The following is a 19358-nucleotide window of genomic DNA, read 5'->3' as shown; positions in this document are numbered from 1 at the left end:
CCATCCCTTTGCATCGTGCTCCAAAAAGAACAATCCATCAGATAATTACCCCAGATAATTCCACTAAACCAGAAACTATCCCCGTATTATCGACGGTGGGGGTGGTGGGATTATTAATCCGGAAAAAAAAGATTTTTTTCCGACGCCAGCATTAAAGACAATCGGGTTGTTTATAGCGGGATGGTAGCCTATTGTATACCGCGGCTCGGGAGGGGTATCAAACGCCATTTCAAAGATTACTTCATAAAAATTGCACGCGAGAAACACCCGAAATGTTTGCCCCTACCTTAAATGGAAAAATATCGTCCTTATTTTTAGGTTACTGCCACTTGTAGCATGGAAACGGGCAATCTTTAGCCCGCATTAATTTTGTAGTTTCGATAGAAAAATAACTTTTCCGAATGGAAAGTCTAATCGAGTTTCTTACAGAAATCTTCTTTGTGTCGAATAATAAAATATTCCGCTTGTTTATCCTATTTCTCCCCATCCCGCTTCGTTACACGTTCGGTCGGGCGCCTTCCAAATCAAAAAATGTTTTTGTTTCCTCCTTTATTTTATTTTTTTATTGATGATAAAATCTAGAAAACATTCAAATCGCTCCTCTAATGGAGAATTCCGATCAAAGGTGTAGCGACACAAATTCCGACACGCGAAAAAAAGGGGGAGGGAGGAGGAGGAGGAGGAAAGACAGAAGAGAAAAACTCGTTTGTCAAAGATGGGTTGGATTCGGTAGGGAAAACAAAGCGAAGAATTTTTATTTCTTAGGAAAATAATGTTTTTATTTTATTTAAACTTATTTAAAAGTCTATACAAAGCGAGAAGAACACGAAAGTCACGTAACGTGCTGCTCCAATTTCCTTATAACAGGTGGGAAGTCTAGTAAATGGGATTTGTGTGATCTATGAGAATTTACTTTTTTACTTTTGATATCTTTCATTTTCAGCGGTGTTTTCTGACTCGTTACTCCCTTCTTCTTTTCCTCCACCCCGCTGAAGTCGTTCTCCTTCAGTTTTCTAGTCCAAACGTTAGTTAAGTCGTTAATGGCTCGATTACTAAAGTTACGTTCGTTGGTTGCCGGATCCTGAGAAGTTCTCAACTTTTCCAGCTCTAAAGATAATTGTTTTATCATCCTGTCCTTCTCTTCTAGCTGACTGTTTATCCTAGTTTGTTCCTGCCTCAGTTCCCCCTCCAGACACATTAATTGAGTGACTATAGCTTGCATGTCTGTGTCTTTCTGTAGTAAAATTCTTTTTAATTGGTCCTCTTTCTCTTCCGCTTTTCTTTTCCAACTGGTAATTGTCTGTTGAGTTCGAACCGATTGGTTCTTCAGTTGCAACTTTAATTGTCTCACTTCTCTCTCTCTCATCATTAATCGGGTCGTCAGTCGAAGAATTTCCGCCTCCATCTTACAAAAAAAAGCCAGCTTCAATATAGAGAAAATAAAATAAATACAATAATAAATTAAAATAGTTTCGCTTGGTGTAATTAGATTTGCGGCTTCAAAGGCCATTATTTTAATTCGGTCGTTAATCTTTAACAATCGAAGTTATCGAGAAATGCTGTTGATCACGTACCACTGCAAGCAATAACCGTGCTTGGAGAATTTCGCGCGCGCGCAAGCCTTTGCTTTAGACCTTTAACCTTTAGGTAAAGCGTGGGTGACTCCAAAGAGGAGGGTTGCGCAATTTTTTCCACAGAATTTTTCGCTTTATAACTACATAAAACGTAATCATTACAATCGTTTTACGCTGTTTTGCCCTTAACTAGTTTCACCTTCCAACAAAAGAAGGCGAAACAGGAAGGAAACATTAGAAAGGAGACATTCCCATACTTGAGTAAATGCGCGTGAAGCCGCGGCCACAGTCTCTTGACCCCTTCGGAGGGGGTTCCGTTTTCATTTTTGTAAGCGAAAATCTTCGATATTTATACAGCAAATTTAAAAAAATAATAATAATAGTAAACCGGTTAGGCCAACATCTGCCACGGCCCGTGGCCATCTTCTAATCTTTCTTCCTCACCGTCCGATGCATGGATCCAACAAAATCCCAATACCGATGACATCATTTGTGATGCGTCATTTAGAAAACAATCGATTGAATAAACATAAGGTTCATTTTTGTTCTCGGACGGGGAAGATTGATGAAGATCATATCGACACTCCTCCAAACCCCACGAATTAATTAAAGACAGTAGACTCGGCCGTCTACCAACAGTTGCTAAATGAGCCAAAAACGTTAAACTTCCAAATAACAGCGGCTAAAGACGTCAAACTTCGCTCCCTTTGTTTGCAGGAGCCAAGAATTACGCAACCTCACCTCGGTGTTGTAACGTTAATTAAAGAAAAACCCATTTTAAAAACGTAACTTACCTCCCAAGCGGGTCGAGACGTGTCTTCCGCCCAAAAATTTATCGACATTTTTTTCCTTCCTTCTTCTTCGCGAGGGCCTCTCAACAGAAATCGAACATGTTAACTTAATTTTTAATGAATAGGAGAGGAGATAACAGTCGTTGTGAGGTCTGCGCCGACTCTACTTATACACATACCGAATCAAGGTAATAGAAGTGGGCAGCTAGGCGACAGGTTGCATACCTGAGGCCGTCACCCCTGCGCAAACTGCGAGTGCGCAAGTGTGTCGTCTGTTAGATTGCCACCGACGTAAGCCCGATCACGAACGATTAAACTGGTCAATCCGTGGATCGATCCAATCGAATTAGAATTTCGTTGAAATTTCCCTACCGCATCCGGTTTCTGTGCGTGCGAAGATACTGGAAAACCGGTAAAATTTACAATGCACGCCATCGAACTCGCTGTTGATCTTATTAACCGTCAAAGTGCTAAACGATCAAACTCGGTTAACCAGAATGCGAGCGGCGAATTAACTGGACCCGTTTCTGAACTAGACCCGTATTTTCTTAACAAATAACATTAACGCGACCTCGGACGACGGGAAAAAACACTTGGTGTGGGACAACTTATCTAAAAAATATAATAAACCGAATTAAAAATACCCCGGTCCATATTTAGGCATGGTTTTTCTGAAGATGCCCACACGATCGACGAATATTAATTGTATAAATTTCTAATTTTTTCTACAAGAATATCGAATTTTTGGTTTCCAAATGCACATTTCTAACTCGATGTAAACACATACTGTATGTACTGTACATGAGATTAGATACGACGGTCCTAAAACTGTCTAAATAAGCATTTATTTCGACATCAATCATCTCTGGCTTCCTTTACTCCATGCTTGTTTAACATAATAGAGCAAAGATCAATAATAAATTGATTCTTTCCCATTGTTTTGGAGTACAAACAATTCCAGAAACATCTTCAGAAAATAATTCCAGAAACATTTAAAGCTGCTCACACAAGCTTGGATTTTCATTTATTATCGCTCGACCATGGCGTAAAAAAACGCTTCCTAGTCCATAATAATTAACCAATTTCAGTTTTTATTCTTTTATACCAGCCATTTTTTAAGATGGCGGATGTAAACTGTACTTCGGCTTCCTCGAAACCTATTGAAATTTATTTTCACTGAACTTCTATCGATTTCCTAAATACACGAGGATACAAACAGAATTTTAAAGACGTCAACATGGATATGAATGATATCGAGGATTAGTCTCGCCTATAACAAAACAGGTCCTCTCGAACCGGTCTGGCTGTTACACTTGAGGAGGGATGGTTTACAGGTGGAAAGGTCGCTTCCTGTGTCCGCTTTCAACCAAAAATTGACGGGTTTTAAGTGGTCTAGACCAGACTGGTCAACATGACCGAGTTCAATGGTTTCTGTGGGTTGTCTGCTGTGACGAATGCTTATCTAGATCATGTTCTTCGTTCTTAACAGGATTTTCTCTGGTGAATTAAACTCTTCTTTCGTACGGACGATAAATAATAATCGATCTTTTTTCCCATTATGACGCCAATTATGCAAATGAGGCGCCATTACTATATCCATTTTATGCTTATCTTCATCCATTAATTATCTATATCGAATGATGTTTTATGGCGCACAACAAATATTGATAGAGTTAAAGTACGTTTTTCCGGGTTGCTTCCTAGTCTCCAGAGGGATTATTTTGCATTGCAGATTGTTTCTTATCTAAGACAATGGATAGATGTTTCCTGTACAATTTAACTCGCTTGTTTACAATTAAATCTTATTTTGTTTTTAATGTTCCTGCTAATCATACGATGGGTGATTTTTTCTTTCTGTCGCGATTCCCATCACACAGGTCGTGCGAACCTTCCCTTCGGTCCAAGAATCGAGGAAATAATTCTAAAACAGTATACTCAATGAGAATGGAGTATTCGGAAACAGGTTCTGAACATGTCTGACATGCTAATCCATAACTGATTGCTGTATTTGCATTACTTCCATGAATTAGTAACGGATGCGGGATGGGATGTTAATTCTCTCGACTTTATGCCCGATCTTGCCACCTGTTTGAGGACCATCGCATCTGTATTTTTATTATTATTATTGTGTTGCCTGAGATTTAAATTTTGTTTCCTGTTTTAATAGCGAATTTTAAATTAAAAACAACAAAAAATGGCTGGAGACGGTGATGCAATGCGTGAATTTGAGTCACGCCATTAATTTTATTGTTTATTAGTAGATTATTATTCATTAAATGAAATTCTTATAGTTTAGTGAAAGGTAATCGCAGAGCATTTTGTTCGTTGACAGCAAATTTAATGTGGAAGACAGAAAATATTACAAGTTCAAGTGGAATAAATCTAAATTGACCTGTAACAAAAGTCAGAATATAGGCCTCTGCATTTTTCGAATTGTTTGCTTGGAGCTAAAATAGTTTTATTGGCAGTTAATATTAGCGCAGTCCCCGTTTTACTGCATTCGATTATTATTTACATTTGATATTTATTATCTTAAAAAATTAACACAGTAAAATAAGTAATAATTTTATAAATTAATTATTAGCTATGGATATATTTTTATGTAAACAAAAATTTTATATTGTAGTATAATATTTTTTTTTAAATGTTGAAAATACAAACAAAATTTTTATCAGAGAATTTATAAATTATCAAGAATGTAAACAAATTATTAGTAATATTCTTAATAAATTGTAATGTTCTTTCTTAACTTATCAACAATAAATGTAAACTGAATAAATATTGTTTGAATTTTATGAATTATTAATCAATTTGCTTTTAATTTCAATAATTTTTATATGCATACATAAATAGTTTCTTAATATGTATACAATTTGTAATATTGTTAACTTTATGTTCTAAAAAAAAAGATTATTTTAATGATTTCCAGTGCTTATAAATGTTGTAATGCAAAGAAGAATTAGGATACATTTCATTAACCTAGCAATTCTTCTTATTGTTCTTAGTGAAGTGGTACCAACCCAATTTGACATGTGTGTTGGGCCAAACTGCACATAAGTTGTAGGTAGGCAGGTAACAAATATTTTGTATCCTACATATAGAAAAAGTAGCTTATTTCCATCGTTTACGAGCGATGCATCAAACGTACGTGGGCTGGATTTGTCTAGGAGCCCATAGTTCGGGCACTGCTACTTTATGGCATTAATATTAATCATTAATCACCAATCAAAAATTCGTTATAAAATTTTAATTACCAACATTCTACATTCGTTAAAAAATAAAATGTCTGTAAAACTGGTCGTAAGTAGCCGTTTGAATGAATAATAATATTTAATTAAAATACTAGAAAAATTTTCTCCAAAAGAGTTAGTAAATAAAATACATCTTATATTTTGAATTTGGCATAATCTTGTATTAGATCATAATTACTATAAAATTAATAAAAGTTAAATATTTAAGAGGGCATTCGAACGATGTGCCGTAATCGGATACGTTGCAATGGCGATTATAAAATCGAGGGGCAAAGTTTTAAATAAAAATTAATTAATATAACTAAATTTGTACGGAATGTTAACACTTTCTTTCTGAAAATCATATTTCACTAAGAAATTTCTTACGAAAGTATAAAGTTTCTATAAAATATGCAAATATTTGAAAATATTTGCATATTTTATATTTGAATATTTGATACACTTGAATTATTTAATAATATATGCTTCAAGTATATATTATATATAATGTACTTCAGTATAATATATACTTTAATATTTGAATTTGCTACAGAAGAAAGGATTAAAAATTGTTCCGAAATTTCTCTTACGTGATGATAAACATACATTTTTATATTAACAAACATTTTAAAAGTTTAACAGCATCTTTCTCAATGTTACTTCTCAATGTGCAATTTTTATTTTTAATAAAATATATACTAAATACTTAGAAAATCACTTTATATAATTAAAAATTTTAATATTGAAGGTTAAAATGAAGTTATAACTGCATGTGTAAAGAAAGTAAAATCATTTACCGACTTGTTTTTAATTCAAAAATTGTTTATTTTAACTTTTATTAACAGGTATATATCTGTTAGATACAGAATGCTGTTTAAAATAATCCCACCCTTTTCCTGATAATCTGCTTTTGTTACGCTATAGATTTTTAAATTATCATTCTGGAAAGTCCACTGTCGAGCACCGTGCCACCCATCCAAAACTGGATCGCCTGGATTTGAAGTAGAAATAAAATTCAAATCGAAAAATACATAAAATAAATAAGTTATAAATTATTAAAAAACTTTTATAAAACATTTTTCAATACATTATTTAATTTAGTCAACTTACTTGCCAACTGTACATGGAAAGGACTCTGAAATGGTCTCATTGCAAGAAGTTCACCTTGAATTCTTTCTTTGAAACCAGGAATACAAACACATCCACCAGTTAGAAAAACGTTCTGGAATTCCAACAATTTAATTAAAAATTTCCTAAAGTTTATATATGTATATAAAATAAACACAGCACAATAAATAAAATGATTTTTTACTTGAACCAAATCTAATTGTGTCTGATGAGAATAACAAGACAAAACCATTTCTAATGTTTCCGCAATTCCTGCTTGGTCTACGCCAATTATTGAAGGTTGAAAAAATATTTCCGGTATTCTAAAAAGATTTTTAAAATAAAATGCATTCGCAAAAGAATCATTTGGAGAAATTAATTATAGATTTCGATCGTTTGTCCTTATCTTCTAACAAAACAAATACCTTATCTGTTCGATTCCCAAGTGCAGTTGATAATAATCTGCCAAACTAAAGCTTAAACTGGATTCTGTGCCAGTAAAAGGTTTCCTATAAAAATAATTTAAACTAATTTATCGAGATAACAAGCATAGAATTTTATTTTTAACATATTGTCAAAGAATTTTGAATTTATTTAAATAATGATAAATAAAAGTTCAGAATTTAAGGTGTAGAATTTAAATTTTTTTTTTCACTTATCAATAATCTTTCTTTGAAACAACTCAAATTTTTTCCAAAGAATTAATCATCTTTTATAATTCAAACATAAAAGTAATTTCATCTTATAATTTATAGTCGTGTCATTTTTATAATTTTTCTCAATAAATACTATTTTATGATATTAAATAAATTTTATAAGAATTATAATGCAGTGTCTTCCAAAAAGAATGCTACCATTTTAAATTATTATCTGAAACCATTGTAATGTAAATTAAAACACTGGAACACTGTCCAAGTTCTGCACTTGCCCATTATGATTTCTCAAAGTGTGCAGAACTTCATCTCGTGTCATGCAGAACACATTTGACTGATACTCTAATTCTTCTTACATTCAGTACAGCATATCCATTGTCACTCCTCCCACAGCAGCCATAATTCTACAGCTCCTGCAGATTACTTGTGTTGAACAACCTTACAAACTGAAGAACCCAAAACACCTCCTCTATTTCACAGTTGCCATTTTCATTTATGGGGTTTGGTAGAGATAGACGGGCAATGTTTGGATGCAGATGGAAGATGAAAGTCCGACAGTTTCTCTATAGATTGGCGTATGTCGTATACTACTCAGATAATTACAATAATTTAAAATGGTAGCATACTTTTTGGAAGACCACGTGTAATGAATCTACATCACTTTAATTTTATTTTGATTTTGGAACATACCGATTAAATTCCCTGTCGTATTCTCTTATTATTACTTCTAATTCTTGAATTTTTTCTTCGTCTGTAACCTCTGAATCATCCTTTGCACATATACAACAATAACATTAACTATTATTACATCTACTTATAAAAATTTAAGCTTTTTCACTTAAAAACACCCTCATAAATATAAATAACCTTAGTATATCAGTTTATTTTAATATGAATATCATATTAATAAAATTTATTAAGTTTTTTTCCTTATTTAAACTTTTAAAAATATATTTCATTAAAACATAAATTTAACAAATTAATAAATAACTAATATAATAATTAAAATCATATTACAAATTGCAATTTCATAAGATTAATTATCAAACTTTTCATTAACAAAACTTACGTTAATTAAATACGAACTAATGATCATAACTAATATAATCGTGTCTATTAATAATTTTGGAAATTTCCGTATTAATTAATGTATATTAGTTATCATTAAAAATCATAAATTATGCAAAATCGAGCAATTCTACCAAATTAGAATTTTGATTACTTCATTTTGATTTATAAAGTATAACAATTAAAAAATTTTCCTCATAATTAGCAACAAAAAATTAAATCTTTCTAAATTAGCCAATATAGATTTAAAGTAAATTCTATAAAGAGCTATAAGAATTCTAAATTAATCTTTAAAAAATGAAATATTCATTAAATCAAGTCAGTTAAATCTCTCTTTTATATAGGCCTACATACATATAAATTAAATTAAACAGATAATTAATTAATTAATAAATAGAAAATTAAAATTAAACTGAATCTAATTAAATTAATCTTTTTAAAATAAATATCTGAATTAAAAAATGACTTATATAATATAATTAATATATATATATTTATCAGGAAATTTGTTCTTGCATTATCTTGCCGTCTATTGTAAACTTTAATAGTTACTATAAGACAATATCAATGAATAATTTGATTTAGTTTAAACATGTAAAATATTTATTTTACATTATTTTTATCATTTAATTTGGTTAATTTATTTCACATTCAGTAACTTAAGAAAAAGTTCTTTCTTCTAAAATAATTATTAAATTAAACAAAACATATTCAAAATAATATTCACATAAAAATTATCAAGTAAAATTAAAAGCTGAATAAGGAAAGCATGGAACAGGATTTTATAAATTTTAAACAAATGCTTGAGGATCTTTCAAATTAATTTTTATAAAAAAAGAAATTTCATTTATTCTGCATGTAAAATAAAAAAGAATTTTGAATATTTTGCTAATAAAATTTAATATAAAAAAATTAAATCCATTAATAATGATAATATATACAACTCTGTAAACTATATTATTATATTTCATGTATTATATTAACTCTCCATCAATTATATAATAATAATAATAATAATAATAATAATGTGATCTAAATATAAACTCTAAGTATAAATCACATCCTGCCAAAGAAAGAAACCACAATATTCTACCCATTAACACTACAGTAACACATTTATTTTGCATTCTAGTGGGACTCTTAATCTTATCTAGAGAACAGTTAATTTTAATCATGTCAAATATTCGGCCACTCGGTTCATATACGAACGTGTAACACGATTAAAATTAAACGTTCTCGAGATAAGGTTAAGAGTCCTGTTAGAAGCCAGGTCAAGTGTATCCTGGTACCTTGGATAGTTAGAATATTTGGCATGTTATCAAAGGACATGTTACATATTTATCACACCATTATAAACAAATTCATCATACTAACAAAATATATTCATTTATTTAATAAATAATTTCTTTCTAACAATTTATAGAATCCAGGAATAACATCAGTTTCCTGAAAATTGTAAATATAATTATAATTATAAGATTAATTTTTTAACAAGATGAAAGGAAATATATTGTTTATAATTATACTTCATCTAGCATTTAATTATTTTTATGATTAATTAAATATGAGGCCAGTATTTAAACAATAAGTTGTAGACAAAATTTGTGAAATAATATATTGAAAATTTATGAAGCTAACTAAACGATAATTGAGAAGTATAATAAAATATATATTTCAAACTTTTGTATATTCTGACTTATTATATTTTATTAACACAGTTATAATTATAATTTGCAATTATAATTATAAATGAGCCAACAGATAATAATATTATGAGTTAAATACCAATTAATTTAATAATTAAAACACAATAAGTTAATGTGTAGAAGGTAGTCACCACCATTATCACTATTTTATTAGAAAATGTTTGTTTTTGAAATAATTTCAGTTTAATTCGAATGAAACATTTACATTTTCAGTTACGTACAATGTCAAATTTTTTAAATTTTGCCTTAATAATTAATCATTTAATTTATTTACAACATTATTAGAAAGTTTTCATATTATCTTCTTTTCTTATTAAGCTATCTTCAAATAATCATTACAACAACTTAAATAAATCAATAGAACAAGAATATTTCATAATATAAAGGAATTTTTTCAATCTATTATTTTTTTTAAGTGGCTACATTAAGAAAAAGAGATCTTGGTTCAAATTGCTAACAGCTGTTTGCTAATGGAAAAATAATTTAATTTGTATTTGTATTCATATCAAAAATTAATTTGAAAGAAGCCCTTATTAATATAAAAATTATACTTTTGATAGAATCCGTTTTATAAAATAAAAAGTTTTAATGCCGCATTGCTTAATATAAAATCGATTCGTATAATATGACGTATTGATTTCTTAAGTCCTTGTATCGAATTAAAATTTCAATACAAGGACTTAGAGCTTCGGTAAAGTATTGAATCTCGAGTTTCAAAATTATGCATAAAGTTAATTAGTTATTAAGTTTATAATCAAAATTGTCAAATAATCAACTCAAATAAAATATATTCTACTATAGAATTTTGTTGACACTGTAGAAAAGTTATACAAATAAATGCTTTTGTTTACCTAGACGACGACATTTTAATGAGGCTAAATTATTCTAATTATTTAAAATTATCATAACTTGAATAACTGTTTATTTGCAAGTATTCATATAATTGTTTAAATTTATAATTTATTAATTACTGTATTGCCTTAATTTAGGATTTATTAACTTTGATTAGATGAATTTATTTCTAAAACTTAATTTTTCAAGATAAAATTATACTCTTGATAGAAAACAAGTCATTTATTTGGTGGGAAAAATTTGCAATTTCTCAAGATTAAATTCTATATATATTATTATTATTATTATTACAAATTTTTATTATTATATTTTATTTATTCAAAGTATATTAAATATTTATTTTTGAAATCAGCTTTATTTCACAAAGATCTTGAACTTAATTAAGTTTGAGTAAATAAGTCAAAAGTATTATCAATAACTTCTCTTAATCACCAAAAATATTCTAAATGTTTCTAGTGACAGAAATAAAGGTTTATTAATATATTTGTTACTATTTATAAATAAATTCTAATAAAAAATCTTCATTATATTTTCTCACTCTTTAATATTGAAATAATTACAAATTAAATAATGTTTTAAATTTTATGTAATAAATTTTTTCAACCAATTCATAATAATAAAAATTCTCTTAAAAAAAAAAACAGAAAATCTAGCAACGAGTTGCGTAACTTTCCCAGCTGCTATGAGATTTTGTTTAAAAATTTTCTAGATTTTTTAATTATTATAAAATGGCAAAAGGCTTAATTTTGAGGGTAGAAATGAATTTTATAAAAAAACTGTAAATGCTAACGAGAAAAATCTTCGTTAAGTCCGACCCCACTCGAGATACGACGCACGACCGCCCTTTATATCCCCATCCCCTCGACCTTTCACAATCAAAATTTAATAGTATCAATGCCCTTTATACACAAGCTAACGTGCCAAATTTTGTTTCTTAATTTTCACCCCATCTTGAGATATTAAACGAAATATATGCCAACACTCACACACATACATAGAAATTGTTTTGCCACTTTTCAGTTCAGGAGGTCTTAAAATATGGAGATTTGCAAAAAATTCAGAGGGTCAAATTTGACACAATTCCAATACTTCTCTTGTTATGTATATATAACAGCTGGGAAAGTAAAAAACAAATATTAATTCTTGTTGTAATGATAAATAGTAATCAACAAAAATTAATCTAATAATAAGTAAGCTAGAAACTGAATAGTAAAAACAGGAAGATATGAATACTTCTTACATTTTATTTATTTTATAATTTATTTAAAATTGATATTTACTTACCATATTTCTCATATCAACTTGTTTAAAACTACCTTGATAAAGAAAGTTAAGTTTAAAGACAATATTAAATAAATGTAATGTAATAATTATTAAATTAAGAATTTAATAAATTTGTTTTATTAAAAAATTAATAATATAAAGCCAAATATATATTTCTACAAATAATAATATTTTAAACAATTTTTTAATAAATGATATTAAAATACAAACAATACCTGAACTAAAATCAGATTTTCTTTGAAATCTAATATTTTCCATCTTTGTTTTAGATGGAGATGTATGATCTAACTTTTGTCTTGATCTTTTCAATTCCTATATTTATTAATTGAATTAATGAGTTAATTATTTGTAATTAATTGTGTGTTTAATTAATAAAATTTTCATTGATTTAATCTTTAGCTAGACACAAACTTTTATGATTTCAACCAATTTATGACAAGAAAATTATTTCAAAATATTTTGAAATTATTCCTTTTTTAAACCTTTGAAACAAATAAATTTTACTTTATTCTCAAGGTAAAAATGAATAACTTTTTTTAATATCTCTAGAAAAATATTATTTTATCCTGCGTTTTAGATTAATATTTTAAATACAGTGTCTTCCAAAAAGAATTCTACCATTTCAAATTATTGTAATTATGTATTGACCTTGAACTGGATTATTGTAAATACTTAAAGACAAAAATCTATTCCAGCAAATATTTTTTAATTCATTTAACGCTTTTGGCTATCTGTGTAGCCATCGTCGGGATCGACATAGTTCTCTTTTGACGACGGTTATACAGATAGCCGAAAGCATTAAATGAATTAAAAAATATTTGCTGGAATAGGTTTTTGTCTTTAAGTATTGTAATTATGTTAATTATTATCCGAGAAGCATACGACGTACCGTGCGTCGATCGATGGAGTAAATGTCCGAGTTTCGTCTACCATCTGCATCGAAATGTCTTTTTGTCCACTGCCTCTAGGAAGTGCTATAAACAAAAATGTGAACAACTCCATGACAGAGAAGATATTTTGTGTTCTGCAGTTCACAAAGTCAGAATCGATTGTCATTGTACAACATAATTTTTGATGATAACTTTTGAGTTTGCAGACAATTTCGTTGCTCAATGATGAGTGATTCCAATTTTGCTGACTGCAGAACACAAAATGCCTTCTCTGTTGTGGAGTCGCCACTTTTGTTTATGATGCCTCCTAGATGCAGCAGACAAAAAGACACTTGTATGCAGATGGTAGATGAAACTTGAACAGTTACTTTATTGATTGGTATACAATGTATACTTCTCAAGTAATAACTAACATAATTACAGTAATTTAGAACTGTAGCATTCTTTTTGGACGACCCTGTACATAATTTAATAGATTTTATCTCTGAAGTAAATTCAGATCAGAGTAATTCAGTTAAATAAACAGAGATGAAATATTCTTTAAATTTTTTAAGTGTTAGCAAAGTTTATATAAAATAATTAAATAATTTTATTTATATATTTTTATTATTAATTATTCTGTTTCTAATGTATTTCAAAGGTTGTAGATTGTTTCTATGATATCCTTCATTTAAAAAAGAAAATCCATCATTCCAAAACCAGCTAAAATATATAATAAATCTCTAATAATTAACTAATGCTACTAAGTCTTTAATAAATTCATTACATTCATTTCTAATTTCATGTTAAAAGAAAAATTAAATACAAATATAAATTTAATTATAAGTTATATATCGTTTTTTCATTTCACCTATCATCCCTCTGTATACAGTATATAGAATTAAGTATGTATAATGTTTTGGTGATGCTACTACTATCATTTATTGTAAATGTATTTGTAAAAATATGTACTTTTTCCTTCTAAAACACTACTGAAACACCCAGAATTGAGAGACAAACTGTATATTGATACAGATTAACAGCAAAATCACTAGTAAATATAAAAATATATACAGTATTTATATTACTACTTTAAAACCCAGTCTTTCATTAAATTTCCAATATTTATATATAAACAATAAATTCACAAACCTGATTTTTAATTAATGCCAAACAATCTGCCATATAATAAGGTTAATTAGCCTTATTATACTCTGATAATATAAAAAGTGGTTTCTTTACAAAAAAAACAATATGTTAAACAATGTTTTAATAAATGATATTAAAACACAAACAATTTAATTATATTTATAATTAATATATAATAATAATAAATGCTTTACTTTTACCAGAATATTAAAAATTTATTAACTTGATTGATTTATTAAAACTACAGAAAGTTCAAAATAAATAAAAAAAGCCAAATATATATTTCTACAAATATAAACTTAAAAAATTTTTATTTTACTTTTTATTTATTTATTTATATAAAAATATACAGGAAATCTCACTGATCTTGTAGAGAAGTACAAAATAAATAATAGAGCTAAATTACTATTATAATAACTGATGTATACAGTTTCTTCATTATTTTAATAACTTGTGATTTTAATCTACACTAATGTTTCCTAATAATAGCAACACTTCTCAAGTAGACATTCAAAATATTTAATGAAGAGCTGAGTTTTACAATAATAATAATATAAATATAGATTTTATATTTACTATTGATTTTCTTGATAAAGAACATTTATTAATACAGATTAATCCCAGTGTTTTAAAAGAAAAAGTTACATATTTTTATAAAGTATGTAGTAAACAGAATATGCACATTACCAAAATTGTACAATAATGATGGCATTATGAAAACAGAAAAAATATTGAATAAAATAAATCTTTAAAAAATTTAATTGTTCTATTATGTAAAACATTAATAATACAATACTCTATGTCTACATCGGTAGCTCTATGCAAACTGCTTTTATCGACAGAACACATACAAAGTATATTCAGGAATTTTTATCATACTTTTTTCTTATGTGATTTTTAAATTAATAATAAATTTAAAATAAAAATTAGTTCACTTATGTCTTCTAAATTTATTATTCGATATTTACAAAACTTGAAGTGCTATACCAATTATTAAAATTTAATTGTTTATTCCAAGAATAATTTTAGTTTTGAATGAAATTGCATCATTTTAGTTTTTGTTGTTGTTTGACAAAATTAGTAGTTTTTTACATCATCTTAAAAGGTGAGGAAAATGGTTCTTATTACTTGATAAATCTCAATACAGGGTATTGCATTTTGTAGTGTACTTTAGTTAATTTTAAGCAAGGCCATATCATTGAAGTAATTAATTTTCTTGAATATAAGTGGAAACTGAAACTTAAAAATTATTATAAAATTATATCTCAAGTACAGCACTTACAAGTTCACTTATTAATGTTATCCATGTTAGACAATATTTTCCATAAGTTAAATACAACAATTTTGTTAAAAGGCACATGCCTAAATTCAAAAATTGACAAAATTAGGATCATGTTGCGGTAACAACACAACTTAAAACTTTATATTTCAGGTTTGGAATAACAGATTAAATTACAATGCAGCCTTTACAGGAATGTTGTGAAATAATAAATTTTAAAAAAACAATAAACTTGCTATTTTTAAGTAAAAATCAATTTTTCATTTCTTCTTTCATCATTTTTGATGGGTTTTTGTTCATTATTAGTATTAAGCTTTTGTAAAAAAATTTGCTAGTTTTACTGATAGTTATATCTATTCTGCCATCATTTTTGATTGGTTATCACTTGTAAATTATATATTTATGTGCTTGTGTATGTACAGTACATGTGTGTACATACACACACACATATATATATGCAAACTTATATTATAGACTTTTCTTTGATTACCTTCTCAGTATTAAAATTTTTTGATATATAGTAAGAAATAATAATAAGACAAAAGAAAATGATGTAATTTAAAATAATGTGAAGCAAATTAATAATAATGGAAATTTTCAAAATTACACAGAAGACACTTAAAAGCTACTATCTGCAACTGTTTTATTCTGATTAAAGTTTGATACCTTGTACAAAACATTTTATTCTGATATTTAACATTCTCTTTTTTGACTGCATTTCTGTTTTCATTCAAATATTTTTTCAGTGAATCAATCAGTGAGTGAGGTTAATATAACTGCATTATATACATAAGATATTCCAAAATCAGAATTAACTTGAATTAATGATTTTTCAATTTAACCATTAATGTTGAATACATTTTCCCTCATAACAGGATATCCTATTTCATGACATTCCATAACCCAGTTGTTAATATATAGACTTTTAAAAAATTGTTTCAGTATGGATGTTGTAGGTATGTACAGGTATAAATTTACTGTATTTGTTAGTACCCTTATATTTATTATATTCTTATTTATGTTATGTATATTACAGTTTTGTTTTGCTTGCTTGCATTTGGAAGATGGTTTAAAAAATCATAATGTTCCATTGGAATTAAATTCCATAACTTAAATTAAAAATCAGTTTTACCACAAACATACAAGTTCTAAATAACAATTATATGCTTTAATGTTTTGAAAGTTTATTCTATTCTATATTTTGGACGTGTGACCCAAGAATGACTGTTAAATGAATAAATAAAGTCATTTTGCTGGAATATCAAAGTGCATTTCTCTATAAAAAGTATGATATTTTTACTGTATATTAGATATTAGCAGTTATTAGATTTAAAAGATGAGGACCAGTTAGTCAAAACTTTCCAAAGAAAAATAATCATCGAATCATTAAATTATTAATAACAATTTTAATGATATTTCTATTTCAGTTTTATTATTATTAAAAATTATAATAAACAACATAGCAAATCAATTCAAAAAGATATGTTAAACTGATTAGCTATATTATTTATTTAATTTAGAATTTACCAAACAAATTATTTATTTATTTGCAATAAACTGGAATAAAAGATTAATGTGCTGCCATCTTTTGATATGTTAATAATTAAAATTTTAAAGCAATTTGTGATTTAATTTGGAAACCAAACATAATTCTTGCAAACTAATACTGAACAACATTGCTAGTCACATATTCCAACTACTGTACTTTGTATACAAATTTGGTATAGATGACATTAATATTATTATGTATAATCTCAAGTAATTTATTAGACAAATTATAATTTTATTAATTAAGTATTATCTTACAGTACTAATTACTTAAAATTTAGATATTTCTTTTTTCATTATTAGTGTTGCTAACAGAACATAAATATCAAAGATATGCAATATTAAACATTAGCATATTTCAGCATCTAATTTCTTAAATAATTTAGCAATTTGTCAGACTGACATTATGTACTCTTCTCTTACAGATTTTTCTTAGCATTCTTCATTTGTTGAGTTTCTTTTTTCTTTGATAGAAAGTTGTTAAAAATTTATTTCATTATTTCATAAAATTACTTTAGTCCTGAGATATTTAGGATAATATATTTATAGTACACTGTAAAACAGTAAAAATATTTGTATTCAAGTCTATTGACTGTAGATGTTCTTACTTTGTATAAATTTATATTTATAAATAATAAAATACTTAACTACAATTTATCTTTTAGTGTTCAATAATTATATATAAAAGTGAATTAGTTGGAAAACTAAAAATTTATTTAAGTTTATTAATAAAATAATTTTATAGTTTAATAGTTTACAGAAAACAGAAAATAAATTTTATAATTTTTATATATAATTTAAAGATCAGTTTGTTAGTGATAAACTAACTTCTAATGTCTAATTCTTATTACATATTAAGTCAATTATCTCAATATTGACTTAAAGTAGAATGTAAAATTTATATTATTTAGCATAGCAAGGAGAGAAAGAATTTATAATGTTATCAAGAACACTTCTGTATATTTTTTTATATATTAATATTTTATTTGTAATAAGCTTTTTAGTTATATTAGCTTCATAAATATTTCTCCATATGAAGCTAATTTGCTTTTTCACAGAGAAACTTCTCAATAATTTTGTATAAAAAAAGTACTTTCCTATTTGATCATCTAATTTAGATAAATTAAATTTACAAAACAAGGTAAAAATTTGTAAAAAAAATTATAACTCTCAGAAAAATTCAGGGAGAAAAAAAACAGACTTTCAAGAACTTTCATCAACTTTAATAATAATAAGAACAAAACTACAGTATAAAAAATTACCTTTTATATTACAAATTATAATTTTAAAAAATTCTTTATTGTAATAAACAATTTTTACCAATCATTAAATATGAAAAATAAACTAGCTAGTTACAACCAATCATTACATAAAATAAAACTGATTTGAAATTTTAAACAGTTCTATTTGTTGTCATCATTTAAAATTATTAAATTTATTTGGCTAGTTCAGTTGTCAAATAAATTTGAAAATTCATTTCCATAAAATGATAATTTTATTGGCAGGCAACTTCTGTTATTAGTCTGATTAATCAAATTATTGAGTTAATTTCTTACAGGTTGATAATTTAAATATCTCTTAGTATTTGCTTTTTTTTAATTTTTAACAATTGTTAAATTTTTTATATAAATTGTGCCTTATATTAGACTGTAAGTACAGTTTTTATGCCAACTGCATTAAATTGCAAATTAATTTATTTTAAAAAAATATACAGTTTGTGTAATAATATATATTATATATAATTTATAATATAAAATAATATGTACATTTATATATTAATATTTCCGTTTTAGTACTTTCATTTTATAATATCCTTTTCAGAATATTACATACTTATATCTTAAATCATTTTCAAATTTTGTCAAGCGTAGAAAAATGAATGAATATAAAATATTTTTATTTAAATAAACATATAAATGGAAATAAATACTCTTTTAAGAAGTAATTGCTTATTGTTTAGACTAAATTTTTATATAGTCTAAACAAGAGTTATAAACAAAAGACACAAGAAAAAATATTTTAAAATCTGTCTACTTTGAAAAGTTTATAGCTATTAATTTTTGTAACATTTTAAATTACAGAATCTTCTTTTGTCTTACTATAACTTATTTATATAAATTAGATAGATGTAAATAATATATAAAATGATTATTATTTACAAAAAACTTGTTATAAATTACATATCATGTGGAGAACATTATGAAGCCACGAGAAATACCAGTGTTGAACTGCCAAAGGCAATTAAAAG

The 19358-nt window shown here is 26.8% G+C and overlaps 2 protein-coding genes across 2 annotated transcripts in view; both read right to left on the bottom strand.

The window, feature by feature from the left end:
- Positions 1-751: 751 nt before the first annotated feature.
- LOC136990065 (disabled homolog 2-interacting protein-like) lies at positions 752-2744 on the bottom strand. The gene is made up of 2 exons (XM_067288410.1): positions 2369-2744; positions 752-1405 (listed from the first exon to the last, which is right to left on the bottom strand). Exons 1-2 carry the CDS (start codon positions 2414-2416, stop codon positions 833-835), a joined length of 621 nt encoding a protein of 206 aa, XP_067144511.1. The 5' UTR covers positions 2417-2744; the 3' UTR covers positions 752-832.
- Positions 2745-6396: 3652 nt separating this feature from the next.
- Arp5 (Actin-related protein 5) overlaps positions 6397-19358 on the bottom strand; it is a 36560-nt gene continuing 23598 nt past the window's right edge. The window contains 8 exon segments of the mRNA XM_067288601.1: positions 6397-6482; positions 6485-6586; positions 6706-6817; positions 6908-7025; positions 7128-7211; positions 8046-8125; positions 12266-12297; positions 12481-12577. Coding sequence (XP_067144702.1) covers positions 6424-6482; positions 6485-6586; positions 6706-6817; positions 6908-7025; positions 7128-7211; positions 8046-8125; positions 12266-12297; positions 12481-12577 — 684 coding nt within the window. The 3' untranslated portion in view covers positions 6397-6423.

The sequence above is a fragment of the Centruroides vittatus genome, unplaced genomic scaffold (genome assembly GCF_030686945.1).
Source record: "Centruroides vittatus isolate TY-2023 unplaced genomic scaffold, ASM3068694v2 scaffold_861, whole genome shotgun sequence".
Lineage (NCBI taxonomy): Eukaryota > Metazoa > Arthropoda > Arachnida > Scorpiones > Buthidae > Centruroides > Centruroides vittatus.
This window is presented reverse-complemented; position numbering and strand designations above follow the sequence as displayed.

Bases quoted from the DNA above. Each gene is read 5' to 3' on its own strand.
- LOC136990065 (XM_067288410.1), bottom strand. From the start codon at position 2,416: ATGTCGATAAATTTTTGGGCGGAAGACACGTCTCGACCCGCTTGGGAG. The intron at 1,406-2,368 runs GTAAGTTACGTT...TTTTTTTGTAAG, and splicing joins CGTCTCGACCCGCTTGGGAG to ATGGAGGCGGAAATTCTTCG.